The sequence below is a fragment of the Gopherus flavomarginatus genome, chromosome 3 (assembly GCF_025201925.1).
Source record: "Gopherus flavomarginatus isolate rGopFla2 chromosome 3, rGopFla2.mat.asm, whole genome shotgun sequence".
Classification (NCBI taxonomy): Eukaryota; Metazoa; Chordata; order Testudines; family Testudinidae; genus Gopherus; species Gopherus flavomarginatus.
This window is the reverse complement of record NC_066619.1, coordinates 281,986,931-282,009,433: the sequence shown is the minus strand read 5'-3', so window position 1 is coordinate 282,009,433 and position 22,503 is coordinate 281,986,931. Positions and strand designations below refer to the sequence as shown.

General features: G+C 54.7%; 1 protein-coding gene across 2 annotated transcripts in view; it reads left to right on the top strand.

Moving 5' to 3' along the window:
- ADAM33 (ADAM metallopeptidase domain 33) overlaps positions 1 to 16,320 on the top strand; it is a 75,362-nt gene extending 59,042 nt beyond the window's left edge. For both annotated transcript variants that reach the window (XM_050943348.1, XM_050943347.1), the window contains exons 12-23: positions 665 to 842; positions 1,431 to 1,520; positions 2,072 to 2,267; positions 3,638 to 3,746; positions 5,373 to 5,577; positions 6,705 to 6,782; positions 7,745 to 7,853; positions 8,534 to 8,681; positions 9,578 to 9,680; positions 12,194 to 12,427; positions 13,079 to 13,233; positions 15,190 to 16,320. In XM_050943348.1, coding sequence (XP_050799305.1) covers positions 665 to 842; positions 1,431 to 1,520; positions 2,072 to 2,267; positions 3,638 to 3,746; positions 5,373 to 5,577; positions 6,705 to 6,782; positions 7,745 to 7,853; positions 8,534 to 8,681; positions 9,578 to 9,680; positions 12,194 to 12,427; positions 13,079 to 13,233; positions 15,190 to 15,241 — 1,657 coding nt within the window. In that variant the 3' untranslated portion in view covers positions 15,242 to 16,320. The remainder of the gene's footprint in view (positions 1 to 664; positions 843 to 1,430; positions 1,521 to 2,071; positions 2,268 to 3,637; positions 3,747 to 5,372; positions 5,578 to 6,704; positions 6,783 to 7,744; positions 7,854 to 8,533; positions 8,682 to 9,577; positions 9,681 to 12,193; positions 12,428 to 13,078; positions 13,234 to 15,189) is intronic.
- The last annotated feature ends 6,183 nt before the right edge of the window (positions 16,321 to 22,503 follow it).

The window sequence follows — 22,503 nt, the reverse complement described above, 5'->3', positions numbered from 1 at the left end:
GGGAGCTTCCTGTAGCTGGGGAACATTTCCAGAGGCAGGTATGACTCGGCCCCGGCCCCAGGCCGCACAGTAGGAGCCACCAGCTATGGCATCCCTAGCTCAGCCCCTCCCCAGCTCTAGGTGCACCACGATAGTGAGTGAGAGGGGCGGAGAGAGCCCAGCCCCGTCCCCTGAGGCAGCGATTTACATCTCCCCTGGCTGCTCCCGACACTCAAACCAGACCCACGTCCTGCTGCCCAGTGAGGAGCGTATGAATCAGTTTTTCTGTGGGGAAATAGTAAAATCTGCGGGGGACATTAATTCTGTGCTTGCGCAGTGGCGCACAATTCCCCCAAGAGTAATCTAGTTAGGAACTTCTCTGGCCCCAGCACTGCAATACCTGAGCACTTCACAGGCTGCTTGCCCAAGTGACCCTGCTCCGGACGACGCTTCAGTCATTACTCTCCAGTACGATGCAGTCTGGCTCCAGGGCCTGTTTCAAGACAGAGATTAGTGGTGCCTTGGGCTGGATATCACTGCATGTGCATTGAAGACCCCATGCTTTCTAATTCCCAGGCATTCAGGCTGCCAGGCTCAGATGTGTCTGTGCCTTTCCTTCTCCCCTTCGGAACTGGTTGCTCCGATTTAAATATCTCCCCGTCTCTCTTTCTCTCCCGCTCCACAGCCACCCGTTCCCCCGCGTGTTCAGCTTCTGTAGCAAGAGACAGCTGGAGAGTTACTTCCACAAGGGAGGTGGGATGTGTCTCTTCAACATGCCCAGCACCAAAGACCTGGTGATTGGCAAGAAGTGTGGAAATGGCTTCCTGGAGGACGGGGAGGAGTGTGACTGTGGGGAGCTGGGGGTAGGTGCCTCGGCTCTGCAAGGAGAACTGAGCCGTGCCCATGGGGGCGCTTTGCTCTCCATTATCTGCTGTGCCCCAGGCGGGGCAGAGCAGGGGCAGAACCCCCCTGGATGGAGGGGGAGTGAACTGGGGAGAAAGCAGGGAGGGATTCGGTTCAGTTCAGTGGGCTTTAGATCAGACCCCCTGACTCTGAGCGCTTACAATGTGTTTGTGCCACATCTAGCACAGTGGGGCCCTGATCTTAATGGGGCCTCTGGGCGCTACCCTATAGTGTGTCGTCAGTGAGAAACCAGTGTGAACCGGGACCAGGTTCAGGCCAAAGGCTGTTAGCCTGGGGGTCCTGCTGCTCGTTTGGGTGGGCAAGTTGCACCCCACCTTGTGCCTCAGTTTCCCCATCTGCAAAATAAGGGTAATGATACTGACCTCGGTGAAGTGTTTCAACCCCTAAGGAGGGCTGAAGAGCTATTTTGGGGAGGGTCCTCAAAGCCAACCCTGAGCAGGGTGAGGGGGTGGGAAGGGAATGACCGGGGTCAGCTTGAGAGAGGCCAAACAGCCAGCTGACCCCTGTGGCTGGCTCTCCCCGTACAGGAGTGCACCAACCCCTGCTGCAATGCACACAACTGCACGCTGAAGGCCGGAGCCCAGTGTGCCCATGGGGACTGCTGTGAGAGCTGCCAGGTAACCTTGCCAGGCGGGGGGAGGGAGGTGGGAGCAGATGGCTCTATGTAGAATCGGCTTTGAGGAAGGGAGCCCACTGTTGGATGTGCCGTGACCCCGCTGGGCCTGATTCTCAGCAGGGGGCTGTGGATCCCAGCTTAATCCTTTAGCTCAACCTGCCCTTGTGTTGGCTCTGGAGGGCTTGGGTTCAGTTCCCCTGGCTGCCACGACGGTGGCTGTTTCCCATTAGCCCTCGGGAATCCCCGCTGGCTGCTCCTGTGGCTACCGCAGGGGCTGGGAGTCAGGAGGCCTGGATTTCCTGTCCTCGCTGGCTGTGAGGAGCAGCGTTCGGGCCCCAGGCGGGAGGATCAGGAAGGAGCAGAGCCAATCCCAGTGCTGATGGAGTGGCCAATCCAGCTGCCAGTCAGCCTCCAACCTACCGCGCTGGGGGGCTCAGGGGTGACGGTGGGGACCAGGCTAACAGGTGTGGCTGGGGGGGGCACGACTAAAGGGCTTTTTGTGGCTGCTGGGACCAAGATGCAAACGTCTCTCTTGTCCTCTGGCTCTGGCAGCTGAAGACAGCTGGGACCATGTGCAGGGAGCCGGCTGGATCCTGCGACCTCCCTGAATACTGCACGGGGGCCTCACCCTACTGCCCCGGCAACGTGTACCTGCTGGATGGCTCGGCCTGTGCCGGCGGGCAGGCGTACTGCAGCCACGGCATGTGCCTGACTCATCACCAGCAGTGCGTGCAGCTCTGGGGCCCAGGTGAGCCCGGCTCCCTCCCCCTCCATCCCTCACTCTCGCTCTGGGTACAGGGCTCACACCTGTTTTCTGCAGGGGGGGTGGGACACACCGAACGGCTCTGAATTTGCCCAGCCTTTGGCCCAGCCAGTGCGTCCGACGATGTTCCCTTGCAGTCAGGATGAGCCTGCAGTGTTCAGGCCCAAGGGGTGGCATGTTTCCAGGCTGGGGCTGCTGCTTCCCAGGGCAGTTCTGGCTGCATTCGGCCTGGGGTGGGTATTTGGGCGGCCCCCTCCCGCTGTACGGAGGTTCTGTAGCTCTTGTGTCACTGGGACAGGCGTTAAACTCACTCAGCTGTGCTCCAGCTCTTCTGCTTGCATAGCCGCCGTAGCCCAGTGGTCCCTGAACTTTTTACTTCCTGCCCCCTTTACCCCCGTCTGCCCTCCCCGCCCCCCGAGCAGGGGCTGAGAGTGGGGCCGCAGCTTCCGGGGAGGGGAGCGGAACACTGGACACGGGGCTGGCAGCTGGGGCCAGGAGGTGGCGCTCTCTCCCCACCCCCTGTGGGGTCTGACCCAGGCCCCAGTCGCATCCCCCAGGGGTGTGTGCCCCACAGTGTGGGCAGCTCTGCTGTATCCCCCGCCCCCTTTCACCAGTCCTCAGTGCACACACAGCACCCCCCAGGCAAGACCCACTGCACACAGGACCCCTGCGTGTTGCGTTACACTTCCGTGGGACACGCACGCTTCCATCCCAGTGCACGCTGCATACGCACACCAGGTGCACGCTGCATGCACACTCACGCTGCCCATGTACACCGGCTCCGCACGCCCATGCAGACACGCAGCCAGTGCACCCTGGTCATTCAGGTATGGGCAGAGCAGAGAGCCTTGGGGGGAGCCTGGCTGCAGATTAGCAGGCGTGAGACTTGGCTCTTGGCCTGCCTCGTTTTCCCATAGGGATGGAGAATCTTCCCGTTAGTGTGTTGTTAGTGCCACCTACTGGGCTGGGCTGTGTACTGCGGCAGAGGTAAGTCTTGCAGTGCAGTAGGGGAAATGGCACTGGAGACTGAATTCCTCTGCGAAGCCGCAGAGCAAAAGCGGATCCTCCTCCCCTCCCTGCCCCCCCCAGTCTCCATGCTGCCTCTGTGCAGCCAGTGTGCAATCGTTGCCTGACGCTGGAGCTGCAAGCGTCTCCGGGGAGACCCTGCCCCCCTGGGCATTTCCAGTCCTGCATTGCAAACCCAAGGGTCTTTGTGAGCAGCTGGACCTCCAGAGGCTGCTCCACACAGCTCCAACCTCTGAGCCTCCCACCCTCACTCTGCACCCCCGCCATCCCCACAGTTTGGGATCTGCATGCAGGATTGCTCAGGCTGCCTTGATTCTTTTCCCCTCCAGGTGCCTGGCCGGCTCCCGATGCCTGTTTCCAAGATGTTAACACAGCCGGTGACACGTATGGGAACTGCGGCAAGGACAGCCAGGGGCATTACGTGAAATGTGACCGGAGGTGGGCGCTGGGGATTCACACCCACACGTGTAACACACCTGCTTAGTGAGTGTGATAACGGCTCCCCCTAGCAGCTGGCTCCTGTGGTAACAGGCTGCTGCTCACTCCTAGCTCCTGGAGATCCCCGGCAGCTCAGAGGGTGGGCCCATGTGCTCCCGGTGCAAAGAGCCTGAGTTCGATCCTCACACCAGCAGCGTCGGTGTCTGGGCTTCCCTTAGCCAGAACGTGGTTTCTCCTTCCCTCCCTCCTGAAGGCCAGGCTCCATTCCTTCTCCTAGCAGGTAGCACAGTGTCTGATTTCCACTTAGGCAGGAACAATCTGTTGCACACACACAAACTGGGAAATGATTGCCTAGGAAGGAGTCCTGCGGAAAGGGATCTGGGGGTCATAGTGGAACACAAGCTAAATATGAGACGACAGGGTAACACTGTTGCAAAAAAAGCGAACGTCATTCTGGGATGTATTAGCAGGAGTATTGTAAGCAAGACACAAGAAGTAATTCTTCTGCTCTACTCCGCGCTGGTTAGGCCTCACCGGGAGTATTGTGTCCATTTCTGGGCACCACATTTCAGGAAAGATGTGGACAAATTGGAGAAATTCCAGAGAAGAGAAACAAAAATGATTAAAGGTCTAGAAAACATGACCTACGAGGGAAGATTGAAAAAATTTGGTTCGTTTAGTCTGGAGAAAACAAGACTGAGAGGGGACATGGTAACAGTTTTCAAGTACATAAAAGGTTGTTACAAGGAGGAGGGTGATAAATTGTTCTTCTTAACCTCTGAGGACAGGACAAGAAGCAATGGGCTTAAATTGCAGCGAGGGTGGTTTCGGTTGGACCTTAGGAAAATATTCCTAACTCTGAGTGGTTAAGCACTGGAACAAATTGCCTAGGGAGGTTGTGAAATCTCCATCACTGGAGATGGTTAAGAGCAGGTTAGACAAACAACTGTCTGGGACGGTCTAGATAATTAATCCTGCCTTGAGTGCAGGGGACTGGACTAGATGACCTCTCGAGGTCCCTTCCAGTCCTACAATTCTGTGATTTAGCAGCTGTAGGTTTGTCATCCTCCTGTGCCTGCCAGTCAGTGGGCGAGAGGCCAGTGACAGTATCAGAGTGTGAAACGGGTGACGGGAGAGGAACTGTTCTGCCTTGATCCATTAGTAGCACGCACCCTCTTCACGAAGACTTTCCTGCCTCCCCGGAGCAGTGTCTGGTGCAGAGAGAGAATCATTTGTGGTCCATTCTCTCAGCTCCCTGGCAGGGCTGGTTGACTCATCCCTGGCAGACAGATGCTGGAGGTGGCACTTAGGGAAGTGAGGGGTCTCTGAACACTGCAGGGAGATGTGTTCAAATGAAATATCTCTGGGGCCTGAGCGTTTCTGGGGAATGGGCAGTCGACTTCTCTGGAATCAGGGGCCTTGGGCCTAGCAGGTGGTGTCATGTGACACATCAGATGCCAGGTGCTTAAGCAGACAACTCGTGAATTACCCAGAATCCCAGCTTTGTTAAGCTCCTCCTACAGCACGTCCCAAACCTCTCTGATACCGTGGGGGGGGCCAATTACTCAACGAGTTCAGCTCAACAAGCGAGAGCCCGTTTGGTAACTTTGGTGCCTCTCTTCCTAGAGACGCCAAGTGCGGCAAGATCCAGTGCCAGAGCTCGGCCAGGAAACCCAAGGGAACCAACACTGTCTCCATGGACACCACCATCCGCTTTAACGGGCGGGAGGTGAAATGCAGAGGCACCTTCATGTACGCCACCAAGGACGATGAGGGGGACCTGTCGGACCCCGGCCTGGTGATGACAGGAACCAAGTGTGGGGATGGGATGGTAAGTGTCCTCTCCCCACTCCGAATGGTCGGAGGATGCTGTGGCCTTTGGTTCATGCTGAGTCACCCAGCAGAGCCTTGGGCAGGACGATGCAAGACACAGGGGCTCCTGATTCCCTTCGCCACTGCAGCTGAAGGGAATTGGCCTGAGTACGGGCTTCAGAGATACTGTGCCCCCACAGAGGGCATGAGTTAGCCTCCTGCTTGGCAGACAGGACTGGCTGGGCCAAGGGGCCAGCTTCCTCCAGGCCCAGAGAGATGGTCCCTGCAGGTCAGGGTGCAGGCCCAGTAGTGGGAGAGATCAAGGCTGGTGGCGGGCCCGAAACAGAGAGGGCTCCAGTCTCTGGCAGTCAGTGTGATCCCATCCCTCCAGTGCTGAAGTCACCTCAGAACATCACGGCAGGACCCCGACATCTGTGTGTGCGGGGAGCAGGCATCCGGACATGGCAGCAGCCATGGTCCTCATCGGAAAGCTCCATAGCAAAAGGAAGATTGGGAGAGCCAAAGGGATGGCCTGAGAGGAAGAGTTAAGAGCAATAGAGCCAGGATATGGGGATGGGGGGGCAAAGGGGTGATGCACTAACAGGGCGTATGACGCTATTAAGCATCAGGTTTGCGGAAGGGGCAGAAGTCTTGAGGGCACCTCCAGGTGGGAAGGAACCAAGCTGAGGAGAGTCTCCGTGCTGGGGCGGCTCCTGACCCCAACAGTGAGTGATCACTTGCCCTTGTGCAGCACTGCTCACCCTGCATCTCCACACACTTCACAAAGGAAGTCAGCCAGGTCAGACTAGGAATGAGTTTCCAAAGTGGAGCCGTGGATCCTTGCCGCTGGCATGCTGGGAATATCGCCCTGGCTGAACCCTTGGGGAATGCTCTGGGGACCCAGCTGGTGCTTGGGGTGAAGGGAGAAGGCAGTGTGGAATGGACTTGATTCGCTAATCAGGTCTGAAGAGTCTGAGATATTATTGGGGTCTGCACGTTACAACTGCGGAGTGGCTGGGGTTGGAGGCTCCATCTCCCAAGTTGTCTAGGTCCCCATGGTCCTAGCTGAGGAGTGCAAGGTCACATTTTCCTATCTGAACTCCTAGGTCCTTCCCCACTAACTTCCCTCTTGCTCATTTCACTCAGGTCTGCAAGGATCGCAGGTGCCAGAACGCTTCCTTCTTTGAGCTGGAGAAGTGCATTTCCCAGTGCCATGGCCATGGGGTGAGTAACCATCCCAGAGCTTTGGTTGAGTCCTGAGTTTGGCTCAGGTTCTCCTGTTAGGTGAGCGTCTCACAGCCAAGTGGCCACCTGCCCTTTCCATGCGGGTCCAGTAGGGAAGGGGCTGAGTTCGAGGGGGGCAGGTTGGGTGACCTGGGTTCTAGATCTGAACTTTGCTTCAGTTTGAGAGTGGTCAGGGCGTGGTTCAGATGCTTGTCTTAGCTTAGCGCCCAGCCAAGCTCAGAATCCTGGCTGAGACCTTTGAGCAGGAGGAAGATTCATAGGCCAGAAGGAGCCATTCTGATGAAAAGTTCAAAGGGGATGAAGGTTTGGTCTCTGCAGGCAGGGCTCCCTGGGATATGAATGCAGAACTTCTGGCTTCGTAAGCCAATATCTTCTCAGCAGAGCTCCCACGGGCTCCTTGATGAGTAGAGGGTGAGTGAACTTGGAGCGGTTTGGGTCGAGTGCAAAGTTCTGCAGGCGAAAATCCCCTCTCCAGAGCGTGGATAGAGAAAAGGGCTTCCAGAGCACAGTTGGTTGAGTGATGCGACATCAGAGCATTGCCTCAGCGAAGTCCACGGGACTGACCTGCAGATGTCCGGTGGGCCGCTAGATGGCTGAAGCACTTCACCCTGCTGGGAGGGGGAAAGGGACAGCCAACGAGGACATTGGTTTGATCCTATGATTACAGACTGGCCTGGCCCGAACCGTGAACACCTAGACAGATGGCCCAGAGCTCTTCCAGTTCTGCTGTCACTGCTCTGCCGCTCTCCTGGGGAGGTGGAGCCTGGGATGGCTGAAGCTAACTGTGGTTATGCCTCCTTCCCCAGTTGGGCCCCCTCTGATGTGTGTTTGCCTGTGGGAGCTCGTCACCGGCTTTTCATCTCCTTGTGCTTTGTCCTCCTACCAGTCTGCTATTGACCCTTACTCTGCCCTGGCCCTGACCCCCTCCCCCGCACCTGTAGGTTTGTAACAGCAACAAAAACTGCCACTGCAGTGCCGGATGGGCCCCCCCGTACTGCGAGAAGCCAGGCCTGGGGGGTAGCGTGGACAGCGGCCCCGTGCAGCACGACAGTGAGTTCTGATGTCAAGCCCGAGGTGGAGGGGGGTGGGGAGGTGGCCCCAGAGCTTCCACACACACCCCTCAGCTCAAAGCCGGGCCACTCCCTGGGATGGGAGGTGGGAGTGAAGGAAGTGTGGAGCTGCTCTCTGTGCCCCAAGAACAGCGAGGCGGAGAGAGAAAGCAGCTGATGGGACAGCACCCAAGTGGGGAGGTTCATTCGGTATCTCCGGCTGATCTCCCCATACACAGGGAAAGCTGTTGGCAATGCTACCCCACAGCTGCCTCTTCAGCAGCTTCTCTGGTCCCTGGTGGCTGGGCAGGTGCCACAGGTTGTTCGCAGAGATGTGGCTGCAGCTCCAGCTTGCCCAGGGGGTGGGTGGGAGGGGCATACATTGGGCATGCCGTTTTGCGTGTGCAGGTTAGGCCCACAGCAGAGGTATCGGGGTCTGTGTTTATGGCGCTGGCGGTCAGAGAAGGTGGCTCTGTACTGGTCTGCGGTGAGCCCCTACGAGGCGCAGTGAATGGAAGGGGATAGACACAGATCGCAGTGTTTCTACGCAGCCACGCTGTGGAGCCGAACTGCTCTGAGGTCTGCCTGTCAAATGGGAGCGGGTGTTTTCCACCCCCCATGTAAGGGGCTGATGCAACTTCGAGCCCCCTCCTCATCTCTCCACTTCCTCCGCCTCCCCAGACCATGAAGCCATCTTGATAGCCCTGCTGGTCGTCTTCCTGCTGATCCTCCCCGCCACAGCTTTGGGGATCTACTGGTGCTACAGACGGAAGAACTCGCTCCTGAGCAAATGGATAAAGAGCACAAGGAAAAGCCAGGAGACGGGCAGGTGAGTGACTGATGGAGCCAGAGACCGTCTTCCCCCTTGAGGACCCAGCAGCACCCACAATGATTTGATTCTACTCCTCGACTCACTGGGGGAGAGAATAGGTGGGGTTAGCGGTATAGAGCAGAGGGCCCAGATTGTTAAAGGCATTTAGGCACTGTGGCGCTCAGCATTGCAACACCTACCTGATTTAGGAGCCTAAATCTCATTGTTAGAAGGGATTTAGACACTTAGGAGCCAAAATCCCATTGACAGTCACCTGCAACACCTCAAAATCTGGGTCTGCTTCTGATCTGATCTAATGCCAGTTTCACATGGAGTCACTTTGGGGGAGTTACTTCCAATATAGGCTGACGTGAGATCAGAGTGTGTGATTCTTGCTTGCATGCATGGGGTTAAACTGATAGCCAGATTTGAGGCTGGGAAGGGATTTTCCCCTGGCTGAATTGGAGTTTGCATCTCCCTCCAAAACACTGAATGATCCATTAGACTCAGGTGCACCCTACGCGAATACTGGCTACCTCCATCCAGGTGTCATCTTCTGTTTCTAGGGGACTGCAAAAGTTTTCTGTGTCAAACCAGATCAGTTCAGCATTTCATGTGTTCTGTTTGGTCCCCATCCTCCTCCTCTCTGAGCCCCACTCAGATATTTAAAAACATAGTTAACAGCAAAGGAAAACAGCCCCATCTGTCGATTTACATCCTGGGCACATTCAGAATATGCCTCACTGAAAGTGCTACCTTCCCTCGGGTATTAAAAGTAGCCATGTAACCATACTCGTTTCCCCTTCTGGTTCATGTGTCCGTTCCGGGGACTGACAGCCAACACCGGTGAGGGCAGCAATTGCAAAGCATTTGACTCTTTCTGTGCTGTGTTTTCTGTTTTTGATTGGGGGCAGGAACAGAGCCATCCATCAGAAGGGAAACAGGGGCCACTCAAATGCAGCTTTCACCTTGCAGGATGTTTCCTCCTCTCGTAAAGCTGCCAACAGCACTAACAAAGTAAGTGGGGGTCTCACATCTTTGCGTGACCGATTACTCCAAGTTTGTCTCCTCTGCCTAGAGTGGTGCTCCAGCTTCGCGTGTATGTGCTCACATCTCTCTCTAGCAGCTGACTCCAACGCCTCCAAATCTGCTACCCGGCAGATGCTAGCAATGATTCCTGGAGCTCAAGTAGGCAGGGCTTGTGGTTTTATTGGTACTGGAGGTCCTGGGTTCTGCACCCGCTGACAACTTCCATGGCTGGGTGTATGTGGCCATGGTTTATTTCATTAGCATGATGGCCGAAGGGCCAGATTCTGCTCTGCATTTCACTTCTGTAAATCCAGAATAACCCCACCGAAGCCAGGAGTCACTCCAGATTTACACCACAGACTCCAGGCCAGAAGGGACCGTTGTGATCATCTAGTCTGGCCTCCTGTGTAACGCAGGCTGGGGAACTGCCCCACCATAACTCCTAGAGCAGAGCTTTGGGAAAGGAAGCAGCGTAACGCAGACCAGACGTGGGTCAAGAATCTGCAACCTGGCTGGTGCTTGACTGACTATTACATTTAGTGAAGACTTCGAGCTACTCGTAACTCAGCTAAAACGTGTTACGCTCTCATAAATCATGACAAGACCCTTGTCATTCGATCACATGGCTACTTTTCCCACCAAGGCCTCTTCCTCCTGATTTGCTTTTCACCACTGCCCTTTTGAACAGTGGTTCACTTTTTGAACCATTCTCTCAAGTCCCATCTTCTCCGGGACAACCTGGCAAAGGTGGGGGGGTGGGCAGTTGCGGCAGGTTAGAACGACATCCCAAAGGTGCCGCTTGTCAGAGGTTGCAAATGATTCTCCTTTAATGGCTAAAAGCCAGGACTTTGCGCTGAATCTCGGCGACTGTGGACAGCTTTCCTGCTTGTTGTTCTGTTCCAGTGCTGGCACTTGGAATCAGTACGGTGGAAGGATGCCTTGAGTTTAGTGAGCGTGTTCGCTCTGGCTGGACAGCTGCTTGGAGCCTGCAACTCTCCTGTCCTGTGTGCCCTCTAAGCTGCACACCTGGGCGGCCGCCCAGGAGCGATTCAGGTGCCACGCAGCTGATTAGCAGAGCCCACACATCTGGCAGCATGTGTTCAGGTGCCCCTCCTCCCACTGCTTTCCAGCTGTGTTGCTCCTGCAGCTGCTCCCAGGACCCTCCTCCTGGCTGTGCCAAGTGTGGGGAGGTGGGGGGGAGATGCTGACGTCAGGGTGTTCCCCCTCTTCCCATCCCTGTACCCCATCTCTGCAGAGCAGGAGAGGGGACAGTTTGGCTCAGGACTTGGAGCTGCTGCGATCTGAGGTCTGAACTATGGTGGGTGAGTGAGTGTGCCTTTCTTAAAGAGACAGCGCACAGTCGCTGAGCCTTCCCCATCAGCCAGATCACAGATTCATAGACTCTAGGACTGGAAGGGACCTCGAGAGGTCATCGAGTCCAGTCCCCTGCCCTCATGGCAGGACCAAATATTGTCTAGACCATCCCTAATAGACATTTATCTAACCTACTCTTAAATATCTCCAGAGATGGAGATTCCACAACTTCCCTAGGCAATCTATTCCAGTGTTTAACTACCCTGACAGTTAGAAACTTTTTCCTAATGTCCAACCTAAATCTCCCTTGCTGCAGTTTAAGCCCATTCATCATCACACAGTCTGTCTGTCTCTCCCCCCCCACCCATGTACCCCATCTCTGACAGGGGAGACAGGGCTCAGGACAGAGCAGGAGATCTTTTAGTGAGTGCCTTAAAGAGACAACACAGGGTGTCTCTCAGATACTTCCCCAGCAGCCCCCCATGTACACACACAGTGTCTCTGGGTCTCTCTCTCTCTCACTCATTCACCTCCCAACACATACTTGTATTGGTGGTGGTGGTGCTTCCTGCAGTGCACATATATTCTCTGTCATTTTATTCTCTCAAGGTGTGTTATTTTAGTGTTTTACTGGTCTATTTGCATTTCATAATTTTGTATTTATCTTACACTTAAATTTAATTCTTTGAGTAGTGAGTTCTATAATGCCTAACCCGTCCTGGCTGGAGTAATTCTCCCTATGGCAACTTTTTAAAATATATATTATATCTAAGGTTTTTTGTTTCTCCTGGTGGCGCACATCCGCACAAACCTTGGTGCACATAACATTTATTCCGCACATGGATGGAAAAAATTAGGGGGAGCATTGCTCCTATCCTGTCCCAGAATGCACTGGGTCTGGTGGAAAATCTGAGCTGGATACTTCCAAGGTAGTGCCCGTTCCTAGTTCCTCTCCCGAGGCGACAGTCCCATGGCCTTATTTCTACTCTGCTTGCAAAGATTGAGCGTGGCCTTCAGTCATGTGAGGGAGAAGGCAAGGAGAAGAGGCGGGATCAGTTGAGCACCGACCCGCAGAGGAACACTTAGGCACTGAACTGCTGGATGCCTGCTGAGGGTAGTCCCTTGCCAGTGACCGGAGACCAGGGCCTTAGGTTTGACTTCATTTGTTTGTTCTTCCGGCCTTGCAGGCAGCCAGGGGCATCTTCCCCCTCAAACCGAATGGTTCCCAGCCTGTCAGTATTGTCCACCCTCTTCGCCCAGCTCCCAGCCCAGCCGCTCCGCCCCACCGAGACCTCAGGCCGTCCAGGCCACCGCCTCCTGGCGGCAAATCCCCCGTCGTTCCGGCCAAAGCAATCAGCTCCCAACCCAAGCTGCTGCCTCCAAAGAAGCCTCTTCCCAGCACCCCCGTGAGGACCCCTGTGGTGAGTTTTTCTGGTCGCTCCCCAACGCACAAGGGTTTGGTTGCTGTGTCGGTCCCTGTTGGAGTACGCTGAGGTGTCCTTTCCCATCTCAGTCAGCCAGGACCCATTCAATGCTGCTAGGACCCAGGCTAAATCTGGGTGTCTCTTTGTCCCTCTCTAGGGCTGAGGCCAGGCATTGCCTCTGAGCTGACCCTACCTCCAGTGGTAGAGCTTTTAGATCCCAAGGGCCTGGGTTCAGACCCCGCCTTGTGCACCCAGGGCTAGTGGCTGACAGCCCCAGAGGCTGTCATGCTGACGGCCTGTTTGTCCACCGAACAGGACTCTGCCCCGGGGCCTTCACCCCTAGCTGCCTCGAGAAGGGATTTCTGTCTCCCGTGGTTCTTTCCAATGAGGTGCTGTGCCGAGATAAGCAACTGCTAGGTCTCCCCGAAGAGGTGGCTGTAGTGGGCAGAGCGAGCCACATACAGCAGCAAGAGGCTTTGAAGTCTGCCTGGGTCCCCTGGGCCACAGCCTCTACACCAATACCCCCTGTCTAGTCCCCAGCAGCCCCAGCTCTGTCCTGGGAGAGGCCGTGTTGCGAGCAGCTGGGGACTGTTCCTAGGACAGAGAATCAGCTGGATTGACACCTGCTTGTACCGTGGTCTCCTCTAGATCATCCCAAAGCACGGACCCCCTCGCCGGCCTCTGCCTGGGAGCCCTCTCCTGGCCAAAACACCTCCCTCGGCACCGGGACGGACCCTGCTGGTCACGGTCCCTCCCACCAACTTCAAGGCGGCAGGGGCCAGCTCTGCCAGGTACCTAACCAGGTAAGTCCAGAGTAAAGCTTGAAGCTTGGCTGCCCCCTCACCTGGCTGCGTCCTGGCAGGATCCCGTGGTTCAGCGTGCTGGGGCTGAGGCCACCAGGAGAGGTTTCCCCCGCCCCGCAGCTGTAGAGAGCAGGGTCCCGATGCGGCGGACATGCCCCATTCCCTTGCTACGGCAGTAACAGAGGAGCTGCAGGCAGCCTCTAAAGCACTGAGCGCTGACAAGTGTGTAACAGCAGTGAGCCGGCGGCCGGCACCTCCTGGGCCCAGGCAAATGGTCCGTGGAGCTTGAGAGGGCCCAAGTAGAGAGCCTCCTGGGCTGAGGGCTGCCAGTGACTAGCCAAAGAGGCAGCACTTGGTGGTGATGGGGGAAGTCTGGGCAAAGAGAGCCTGATGGAGTGCCCGAGGGGGCGGTTGGTTTGCTGGTAGGAAGGGGGCTGGGGCTGAGCAGGGGCCAGGGGAATGGTCCGGGGGTCAGTCTTGGGGAGGAAGCTGGATGGCTTAGGAAGCACTATGCGGGGGTAGTAAATGCTCTGTGCGGCTGGAGGGGCACCGTGGGGCATGGGTGAGTGAGTTCTCGCTGACTGAGAGGCCCCTGGCAGGGAAGGGGCTGTGCTCAGAGGCCCGGGCAAAGGGGCTGTGGCATGGGAAATTTCTGTACAGTCAGATGGCATCTTCCTTCAGCCTGAGCTACCCACAATCTGCCAGGCTCTGCCCAGAGACCCAAGGGCTGGGGAAGCAGGGGGGCACGTGCAGGATTTCCCTGTTCCCTGCCATGTGCCCAGAGCGCAGCGAGCCGGCTGCAGCAGCAGTAACAAGGGAACCAGGCTGTGACCGGCCTGTTTCTCCTTTTCCTCCCTGCCCACGCCCTCCGCCTTCCAGCCATCCCACCGATACTGCACTCTGTGGCAGGAGCTTGATTTGCCAGCAAGAAGGACGGCCTTGTGGTTAACGGGCCAGCTTGGGGAGGGGAACTGCGGGTTCAGTCCTCTGCTCTGCCGCAGACCTTGGGCACGTCACTTTCCATACGTCTGCACTCGAAACACTACCGCTGCAGTGACGGGAGGGGTCTCCCGTTGGCGTAGGTACTCCACCCCGCCAGGAGCCAGTAGCTCGCTCGGAAGAATTCTTCCATCATTGCCCCAGAGCTGTCTAAACTGCAGGGGTCAGGTCGGCTTAACTTTGTCGCTCATGGGTGTGGGTCTTTCATGCCCCTGAGTGATGTGGTTGGGTCAACTTCAGTCTTGAGCGTAGACCTGGCCTAAGCCTGGGCTCTGATTCAGGTTTGAGCCAAGCCCCCCGTCTGTCCACACACAAATCAGTCTGACTCGGGGAGATGTCCCAGGACATGACTAGAGGGGTGATTCTTGCTGTGGCTTGGGTCCCATCCCTGGTCGTTGTGCAGCGCAGTGTGGACAGACTAGCATGGCCGGGAGACCTGGGTCCACCCACTGTAAGCTCAGGTTTTCAGTGTGGTGTGGACATTCAAGCGTGGGCTTGGAAACACTGAGTCCACAAGCCCGGCTCCCACAGACCCAGGTTTACAATGCAGTGCACACATCCTCTTAGTCACTGTGGGCCTAATTCCCATGCGGTACGTCAAATGGGACCCCAGTAACATTGCCCTTCCTGGCAAGGCCATGGGGTCCATATCAGAGAGCTGGCGTCTTGTTGGTAATCATGTTTTTTATGGCAGTGCCTTAGGGCCAGCCAGGAACGTGGCCCCATGCTGCTAGGGGCTGCACAAACACAAGGTGATGCCCTGAAGGGGTACAGACTCAACACACAAGACCCCGGCACCAGCAGGATTTGGGTGGTGCCTGGGCCACAAGCCGTCTCTCTGCACAGGTGTGAGTTGGAGCTTGATGTTTATGAAGCCCCGTCAATGCCGAGAGCTGCACAATTGCCGGCTGGTTTCCGCTCTCTCAAATGTGGTGTTTTTCTCCTTCTCTCTGTTAGGCCTGTCCCGGGGTTCAAAGTCCAGTCCACCTCCTTCCCCTTAAAGAAATGACAAACGTGGACAAAGCAAGAGGAATCCTCGCATGTGCTCCCCGAACTGGATCTCCTCATTTGCACTACTGCGGGCAATGAGACTCTTTCGGATACCAAAGGACTATTTTTATACGAGAGGAAATGTTTCTGCACGTAGAGGAGGAGGATGCGGGGGAGAGGAAGGTGGTACGGTGCTATACCGGTGGGGTGGACAGCTTGCAGGATTAACCGCGACGCATCAGCTGCCTGCCAGGGGAATCACCCAGACTCAGCTCCTTCCCGGCTACGCCTGTTGAGCTGGGAAGGAGCAGATCTGGGTCTCCTAAGCGCCAGCACTGATGGAAGAGGCTGGTGACCAGCCGGAAGGCAGCACCTAGCTGCCTTCTCCTCCATGGCACGCCTCTCTCGCCACCAGAATCCAATGCTGGACGTTGTTACTGCAGCTGGCGCCGGCGATCCACGCGGCCCGGGGGACCATGCAATTGCCGACTCAAACAGAGCCACCTAGTGGTGGGATGTCTGACTGGCGTGTCCCTGGAGGATCCTTGTTGTCACTCTCCCTGGCCGCCTCCCTGACAATCGTGGAGAACCCAGCAGAATAAGTTGCTCTGAAGAGGAGGCTGCTGGGAGCGCTTCTCTCGTGTGGCAACGGGGTTTCTGCTGCACGGCTTTTTCAGGGAGCCGGGGGGTTCCCCAGCCGCATGCTTTGTGCCCATCATATGGTGTAAGCCATGTGATTGCTTTCTGAGCTGCTAATGTTTTATTATGAAAATGGGGAAGAAGTGTGGACTAGTGGTGAGAGCAGGGGACCGGGGAGACCTATTCCCAACTCTGCCACTGACTCACTGTGTGGCCTTGGCCAACTCACTGCACCGCTCTGTGCCTCAGTTTCCCCATCTGTAAAATGGGGGTAATAATACCTACCTCACAGGGGTGTTGTGAGGTTTGACAAACTGATGTCTCTCAAGGGCTTTACGATCCTCAGATGGAAGGTGCTACAACGTATTGCAATGTGGTTAATGTCTGAGTCACTTTCCTATGACATGACACCTGACGTCGTCAGTGTCTCTGAAGTGAGAACAATGCCTTTCTCCAGTCTCCTTGTGTTCTTTCGTTTTGCTTGATCTGAATCACTGCCATCCCCGGGCACTTCCCAGTCACAAAGTGCTGTTGTCAAGGCTCTCGTTTCTCAACCTCCTCACAGATTCCTAGGCCAGAAGGGGCCCACTGTGATCAGCTAATCTGACTTCCTGTATATCACAGGCCAGAGAACTAGATCCTCTCCTTTAGAAAAACATCCCATTTGATTTAAAGATTGTCAGTGATGGAGACTCCACCCCAACGTTTGGTAAGTCGTTCCGGTAGTTAAATACCCTGGCTGTGGCACCTTTATTTCTGGTCTGAATTCATCTAGCTGGAGCATCCAGCCTTTGCATTGTCAGATTTCTGTTCCCCAGAGGTAATTACAGACTGTGATCAAGTCACCCCGTAACCTTCTCTTTGTTAAGCTAAATGGATTAAGCCCTTTCAGTCTATCACTACAAGGCAGGTTTTCTAATCTTTTCATCATTCTCATAGCTCTTCTCTGACCCCTGTTCAGTGTCACAGTGTTCCAGCAGCAGTCACACCAGTGCCAAATAGAGGTGAAATGACCTTTTGGCTCCTATTTGAGACTTTCCTGTTTGTGTAGCCAAGGATCGCACTAACCCTTGTGGCCACAGCATCACCGTGGGAGCTCACGTTCAGGCAATCATCCACCACAACCCACTTGACAAGTGGAAATCTGTAGGAGAGCAGGGCTGAGCTGGGGACCAGAGCCTGGGGGAGATGGCAGGGAGCAGCTGGAGCATGAGGACAGTACAATCTTTGCTGTTGAAATATTGTAACAAAGAAGAGTCCACTGACTGTGGGGATTAGAGGGCAGGGGCTGACAGAGGGAAGCTGACTGAGTCTATGAGAAGACCCAGCAGTGTGTGATGAGCTAAGGTGTGTATTTTCACCACTGCTCTCTCTGTCTCTCTCAGGCCCCACTGGTGGCCCAGCTCTGCATACAGTATACAGCTCCTGCCCTTGCTTCTGTATTGCAGACAACGGGCGGCTGTGTTCATGAGCCACCCGGGCTATAGTGGATGAGAGGGCTGGCCCCCTGCTAGGCCTTGCGGGCTGGGTTCCTGTGACTCGGGAACGTAAGAACAAAACATGAGACTGGCCACACTGGGTCAGACCAACAGTCCATCTAGCTCAGTATCCTGTCTTCCGACAGTGATCCATTCCCAGCTTCCAGCAAACAGAGGCTAGGGATACCATCCCTGCCCATCCTGGCTGATAGCCATTGATGGCCCCATCCTCTATGAATTTATCTAGTGTTTTTTTTTTAACCCTGTTACAGTCTTGGCCTTCACAAGATCCTCTGGCAAGGAGTTCCACAGGTTGACAGTGCGTTGTGTGAAGAAATACTTCCCTTTGTTGTTTTAAACCTGCTGCCTGTTAATTTCATTGAGTGACCCCTAGTTCTTGTGTTATGAGAAGGAGCAAATAACACTTCCTGATTAACTTTCTCCACACCAGTCATGATTTTATAGACCTCTGTCATATCCCCTTATTGATGCAAAGACTCTTTCAGCCAGCTGTGGACAGGTGCTTTGCTCCTTTAGTCTGAAGACACAAAACCCAACTCATCTTCCTCCTCAAATAAAAGTCCTAAAGCTATAAAGGGCCACCCCCACCCCGCAGCTGTTTTAAAACTGGATCGCCAAATTTATTTGATTTTTCTGGGGAATGGGTACAATCACCTGCATGGGGCAGAGCCTCTGTATCCGGATCCCCCAGCATCTGAGGGTCAGGTCCAAAATCCACTGTGCTTTCACTGCACACAGTTGCCTCTGCCTCTCAGCATACGTGGCATTGAACGTCCAGCCAAGGCTTAGGCTGCTGCTGCCTGCTCTGGACAGGAAGAAGATTATCAGTGAAAGACAGAACAAGATCCAAGGGCTGGATGTTAAAGCTAGACAAATCCAGGCACAGTTTTGAGCAAGGAGAGTAATTTGCCATTAATGACCCAGGGAAGTGGTGGACCCTCCGTTTCTTGGTGGCTTCAAATCCAGGTTTTGTGAAGGATGCTTTAGTCAAACCCATGTAACTGGGCTCATTAAAGGGGTGTGCCAAGGAAACGTCAGGGCCTGTGAACTACAGGCGGGCAGACTACATGGTCTAAGGGTCCTTCTGGCCTTAAAACTGAGAAAGCAGCTCCAAAATAACTGGAGAGAAAAAAGGGTGACCAATGCCAGGCTGCTCAGAGAGCAAGGTCCAGGCTCCAGAAGGTGGCTCAGTGGTGTTGGCGCCCCGTATGAGCTGCCTGGTAGCCCGGGTTCAAATCTGCCCAGATGTGAAAGTAAGCTGGTACGGACTGGACCAGCTTCCCCAGGCTGGTGATTTAAAGGGCCCGGGAATTCCTGCAGTGGCTGGAGCCCAGGGCCCTTTTAAATCGCCTCCTGAGCCCCGCTGCCAGAGCCCTGGAGTAGTGGCGGCAGGGATCCAGCGGTGATTTTAAAGGGTCCAGAGCACATCTGCAGGAGCGGCAGCCAGAGCCCCAGACCCTTAAAATTGCCCCTGAGCCCCGGGGCTCCTAGCCGCTTCTGCAGCTGGTAGCTCCAGGGGTGATTTAAAGGCCCTGGGGCTCACAGCCAGAGCCCCAGAGCCTTTAAATCTTGATTTAAAGCCCCCCCTCTTCCGGCCGAGGCCACGCCCCTGCTCAGGACTCCGGCGTACCAGTAAATCCTTTAACTTACTTTCACCCCTGAATCGACTCCATCTTCAGCACTGGTGGGTGTGGGGGACGGGAGACAATACAAGGGCTGCATTCTGTTCAGCTGGCTCCCCGCGGCTCTGGAGCTGCCCACTCTGAGCAGAGAATAACTGTCTGCAAGGCCCCCATTGCCCATCTGGCTTCTTCCAGTCCCTCCCAATCTCAGAGAAGGACAGAGCAAGCGTCCGCCCTCTCCAAAGGGAAGGCAACCCAGCCCAAGGTTCCAGCAAAGGAAACCTTCAGCCAGGGAGGTGCGGCTGGAGGAGCCGGTCTCCGTCCGAGTAAGCTGCAGCGCCTCTTGCTGAGCCCAGGGGCTGATTCTCTCTTGCATTTGGCCGGTGGGGGGGGTCGTATGGAGCTGGCTCCAGCTTCCTCATTCTGTGGCCTGATCTGTGCTGGTCCCAGGATTAGCTGGAAAAGCCTAATCACGGCTCTAATTTATGCCACGTGAGGACTGGACTGGTGTGAGCACTGCCCTCCTCTGCAGTGGTGGATTAGCGACTGGGCCAAAGGGGCCTCAGCCAATTGGGGGCACCCCTGCATCCTGACCCTGCTCCCTGGCAGGAGGGGGAAGCAGAGTTGGGAGCAGGCAGAAGGGGTGGGGAGTAGCTCCCCACTTGCTCTGGCCCAGGGCCCCCACAAAACCATAATCCGCCTCTGCTCCTCTGACATACCCCATCTGCCTGGCCAGGGAAGGGGCAGACAGCACTGGAGCCAGCTCTGCCAACATTATGCCGCCCTCCCCAGAGGATTCTAGCTAGCCAGGACCCAGCTCCTTTGTGCCCCCTGAGCAAGGCAAAGGGACGGGATTGCCTTTGAGAACCTGGCCCACTTCAGTCCTGATGGAGCAGGACAGAGTTTTCTTCCCTCTGCTGCTTATAAATCCTAGTCAGTATCGGTGTTTAGCAGTAGCTCAAAGAGCTAAATGTCTGCTGCCGTGCGTAAATCTTAATGACAAAGGCTGAGATGTTAGAAACAGACAAACCCTGTTGGGTTCTCCAGCAGCCAGGGGCTGTATCTCCTTGCCAAAGCTCTGTTTGTCAGCATTAACTATTACAACTGTGGCTATTCTTATTATCCAGATAAGCATCCAATCCTTTTTAAAACCTTGCTACATTCTTGGCCTCAATGACATCTTGTGGCAGAGAGTTCCGCAGGCCAATAATGCCTTTCACGGAGAAGTACTTCCTTGGATCAGTTGTGAATTTGCCACCTTTCGGTTTCCTTGAATAGCCCCTTGATTTTATGTGATGACACAGGGAGAACAAGAGCTCCAAATATCCCTTCTCTCGGCCATTCATTTCTGGGTTAAATGTCCCAAACAATGACTCTTCCACCCCTTCCTCTGGGAGAGCATTCCTCAGCTGGATGGATCTCCATGCTAGGTGAGCTGCCATGGCCCAGAGAGTGCTGCAACCATCAGATTCATCTTTCCTTGCTGTGCAATGGGGAAGAATAGCAACTTCTTGCTGGGGAGCTTGGCACACCATTCTGCTTTTCTGTCCCATGCTGGAAACCTGTCTCACTCTGTTCTCCATCACTTGATGGAGGCCACACTGGGGAGCCACATTGAACCCTGAATGGGCGTAGTGCATTCCAAGGTGCTGGGAGCTCCCCCCAAATCCAGGATAACAGCGCCAAAGTTTAGCCCCACTTCAGAAAAGTACTTGAGTGGGGGCTTAACTGGAATCACACGCCTGCCAGTGAAAGAATTTAACTCAGAACAGTTCAGTAAACTGGATCATTTTTCACAAACCATCCACCTGGTGGCAGCAGACGACTGCAAAAAGAAACATACTGCTGGCCCTGTGTCTGAAGAGCATCTAGAATTCTGCAGGGACCATCCTCCTAAGTGGCTTTTCCCTCCCATCTCTAATTCTATTCTGCATGTTAGGTGATCATGAAGCATGCTGAACATCTGAGACTGAAGTACTCTCCAGCCAAGTTCTCCCTTTAATCAGGGGGTCTGCTGTGAGCTCTGGTACCTCAGAAGCTCGTGGTGAAAGCTCCAAAAAGCACAGCACTTCCCTGGCCGGCAGCCCAAGATTCAGAGGAGCCTCCCGGGTTGATGAAACCTCTGCCGAGCAGCACATGCTCAGCTCTGTGTAAAGAGGCGGCACCCCTGGTTTACTCACTTAAATGCCCATGAACGTAAAGCAGGAAGCCGTGTGACGCTCATGAGAAGTTGTTCTGCTGATCAAACTTTGAACCTCCTAAAGGCTAACAGAGCAGGGGGGTTGGCAAAGGTTCTCTTTCCAGCCAATCCGGTTACCTCTCTGTGCCTCCTTTCCCCCCCCCCGTATAAAATGACACTGGTAGCTTAATTAAGGTTTTCAGAGCCCTTTGAGATGTCCAGAGGGAAGTCTCTCTAAGTACAGGGAATTCAGCTGAGTCTCCCATCCATCACACGGATTTGATGATGATGGTTCTTCTTTGCAGTCAGTGATATTCCACCAGCATGGGGAAGATGGCCCGTAATTCCCAAAAGTGCCTTGGAAAGGCAGGACGTACTGGAGCAGGCATTGCTAGATCGGATCAGACCCATGGGCCATCTACCCCAGCATCCTGTCTCAGATGTGGGTCAGCACCAGAGGCTTCAGAAGAAAGAACCCCAAAATAGGCAGCTATGGGATAATCTGCTCCCCGTGAAGAAGATCTCCTATGGAAATTGGTTTAAACCCTGAACCTCCTATCTGCCTTCCAACATTTTTGTCACCGCTCATAACTCTGGCCATTCTTGTAATCCATAAAAATTTCCCTCTGAATCTTGCTAAATACTTGACCTCAGAAACATTCTGTAGCAGTGCATTCTGCACACTAACCACACTTTGCATGAAAAAAATCCTTTGATTAGTTTTGAATTTGCCACATTTCCATTCCATTGAATGTCCCTTTTTTCTTGTGCTGTGAGACAGGGAAAACAGAAGCTCCCAATCTTCGTTCTCTAGACTATAATTCTCTAGACTATAATTGGCCTTAAAACCGGGGATTCTTAGGGTTTTAGCCTGTTGCCATGGTATCTGGGCCCTCCCACATAATAGCAAGAGCAACAGCCAAGTCCCTAGTGGTCTCCATGGAATCTCTGGCTCGTTTCCCTTTTTGGGGTCTGAACTCTGGTTGGGGATTTTAGGGGAAGTAGGGGGGCTTGGAAGAGATCTGGCAATAGGAGGTGTCACAGATGGTGGAAAGGCCTTTTCAAAAAAGAGAGCTTTGCAGTGTTTCCTAAAGTTGGTCAAACTCTGGATTCACCCGATCTCCTTGAGAAGTTTGATCCCCTTGACAGAAATTGCTTTGTCCCTGGCTCTCAGATGCTTTGGGGTCTGTATTGTCCACTAGTTGCCAGTGCATGCAGATAAGGTAGATGTTTTTGGCATGAGCCCAACAGGAGTAGGATGAAGCAGCTGAGGGGACGGGGTGGATAACAGAATAGCTTTAGAGGGACCAGGCGAAGATAAGATGCCAAGCACAAGGTGGTC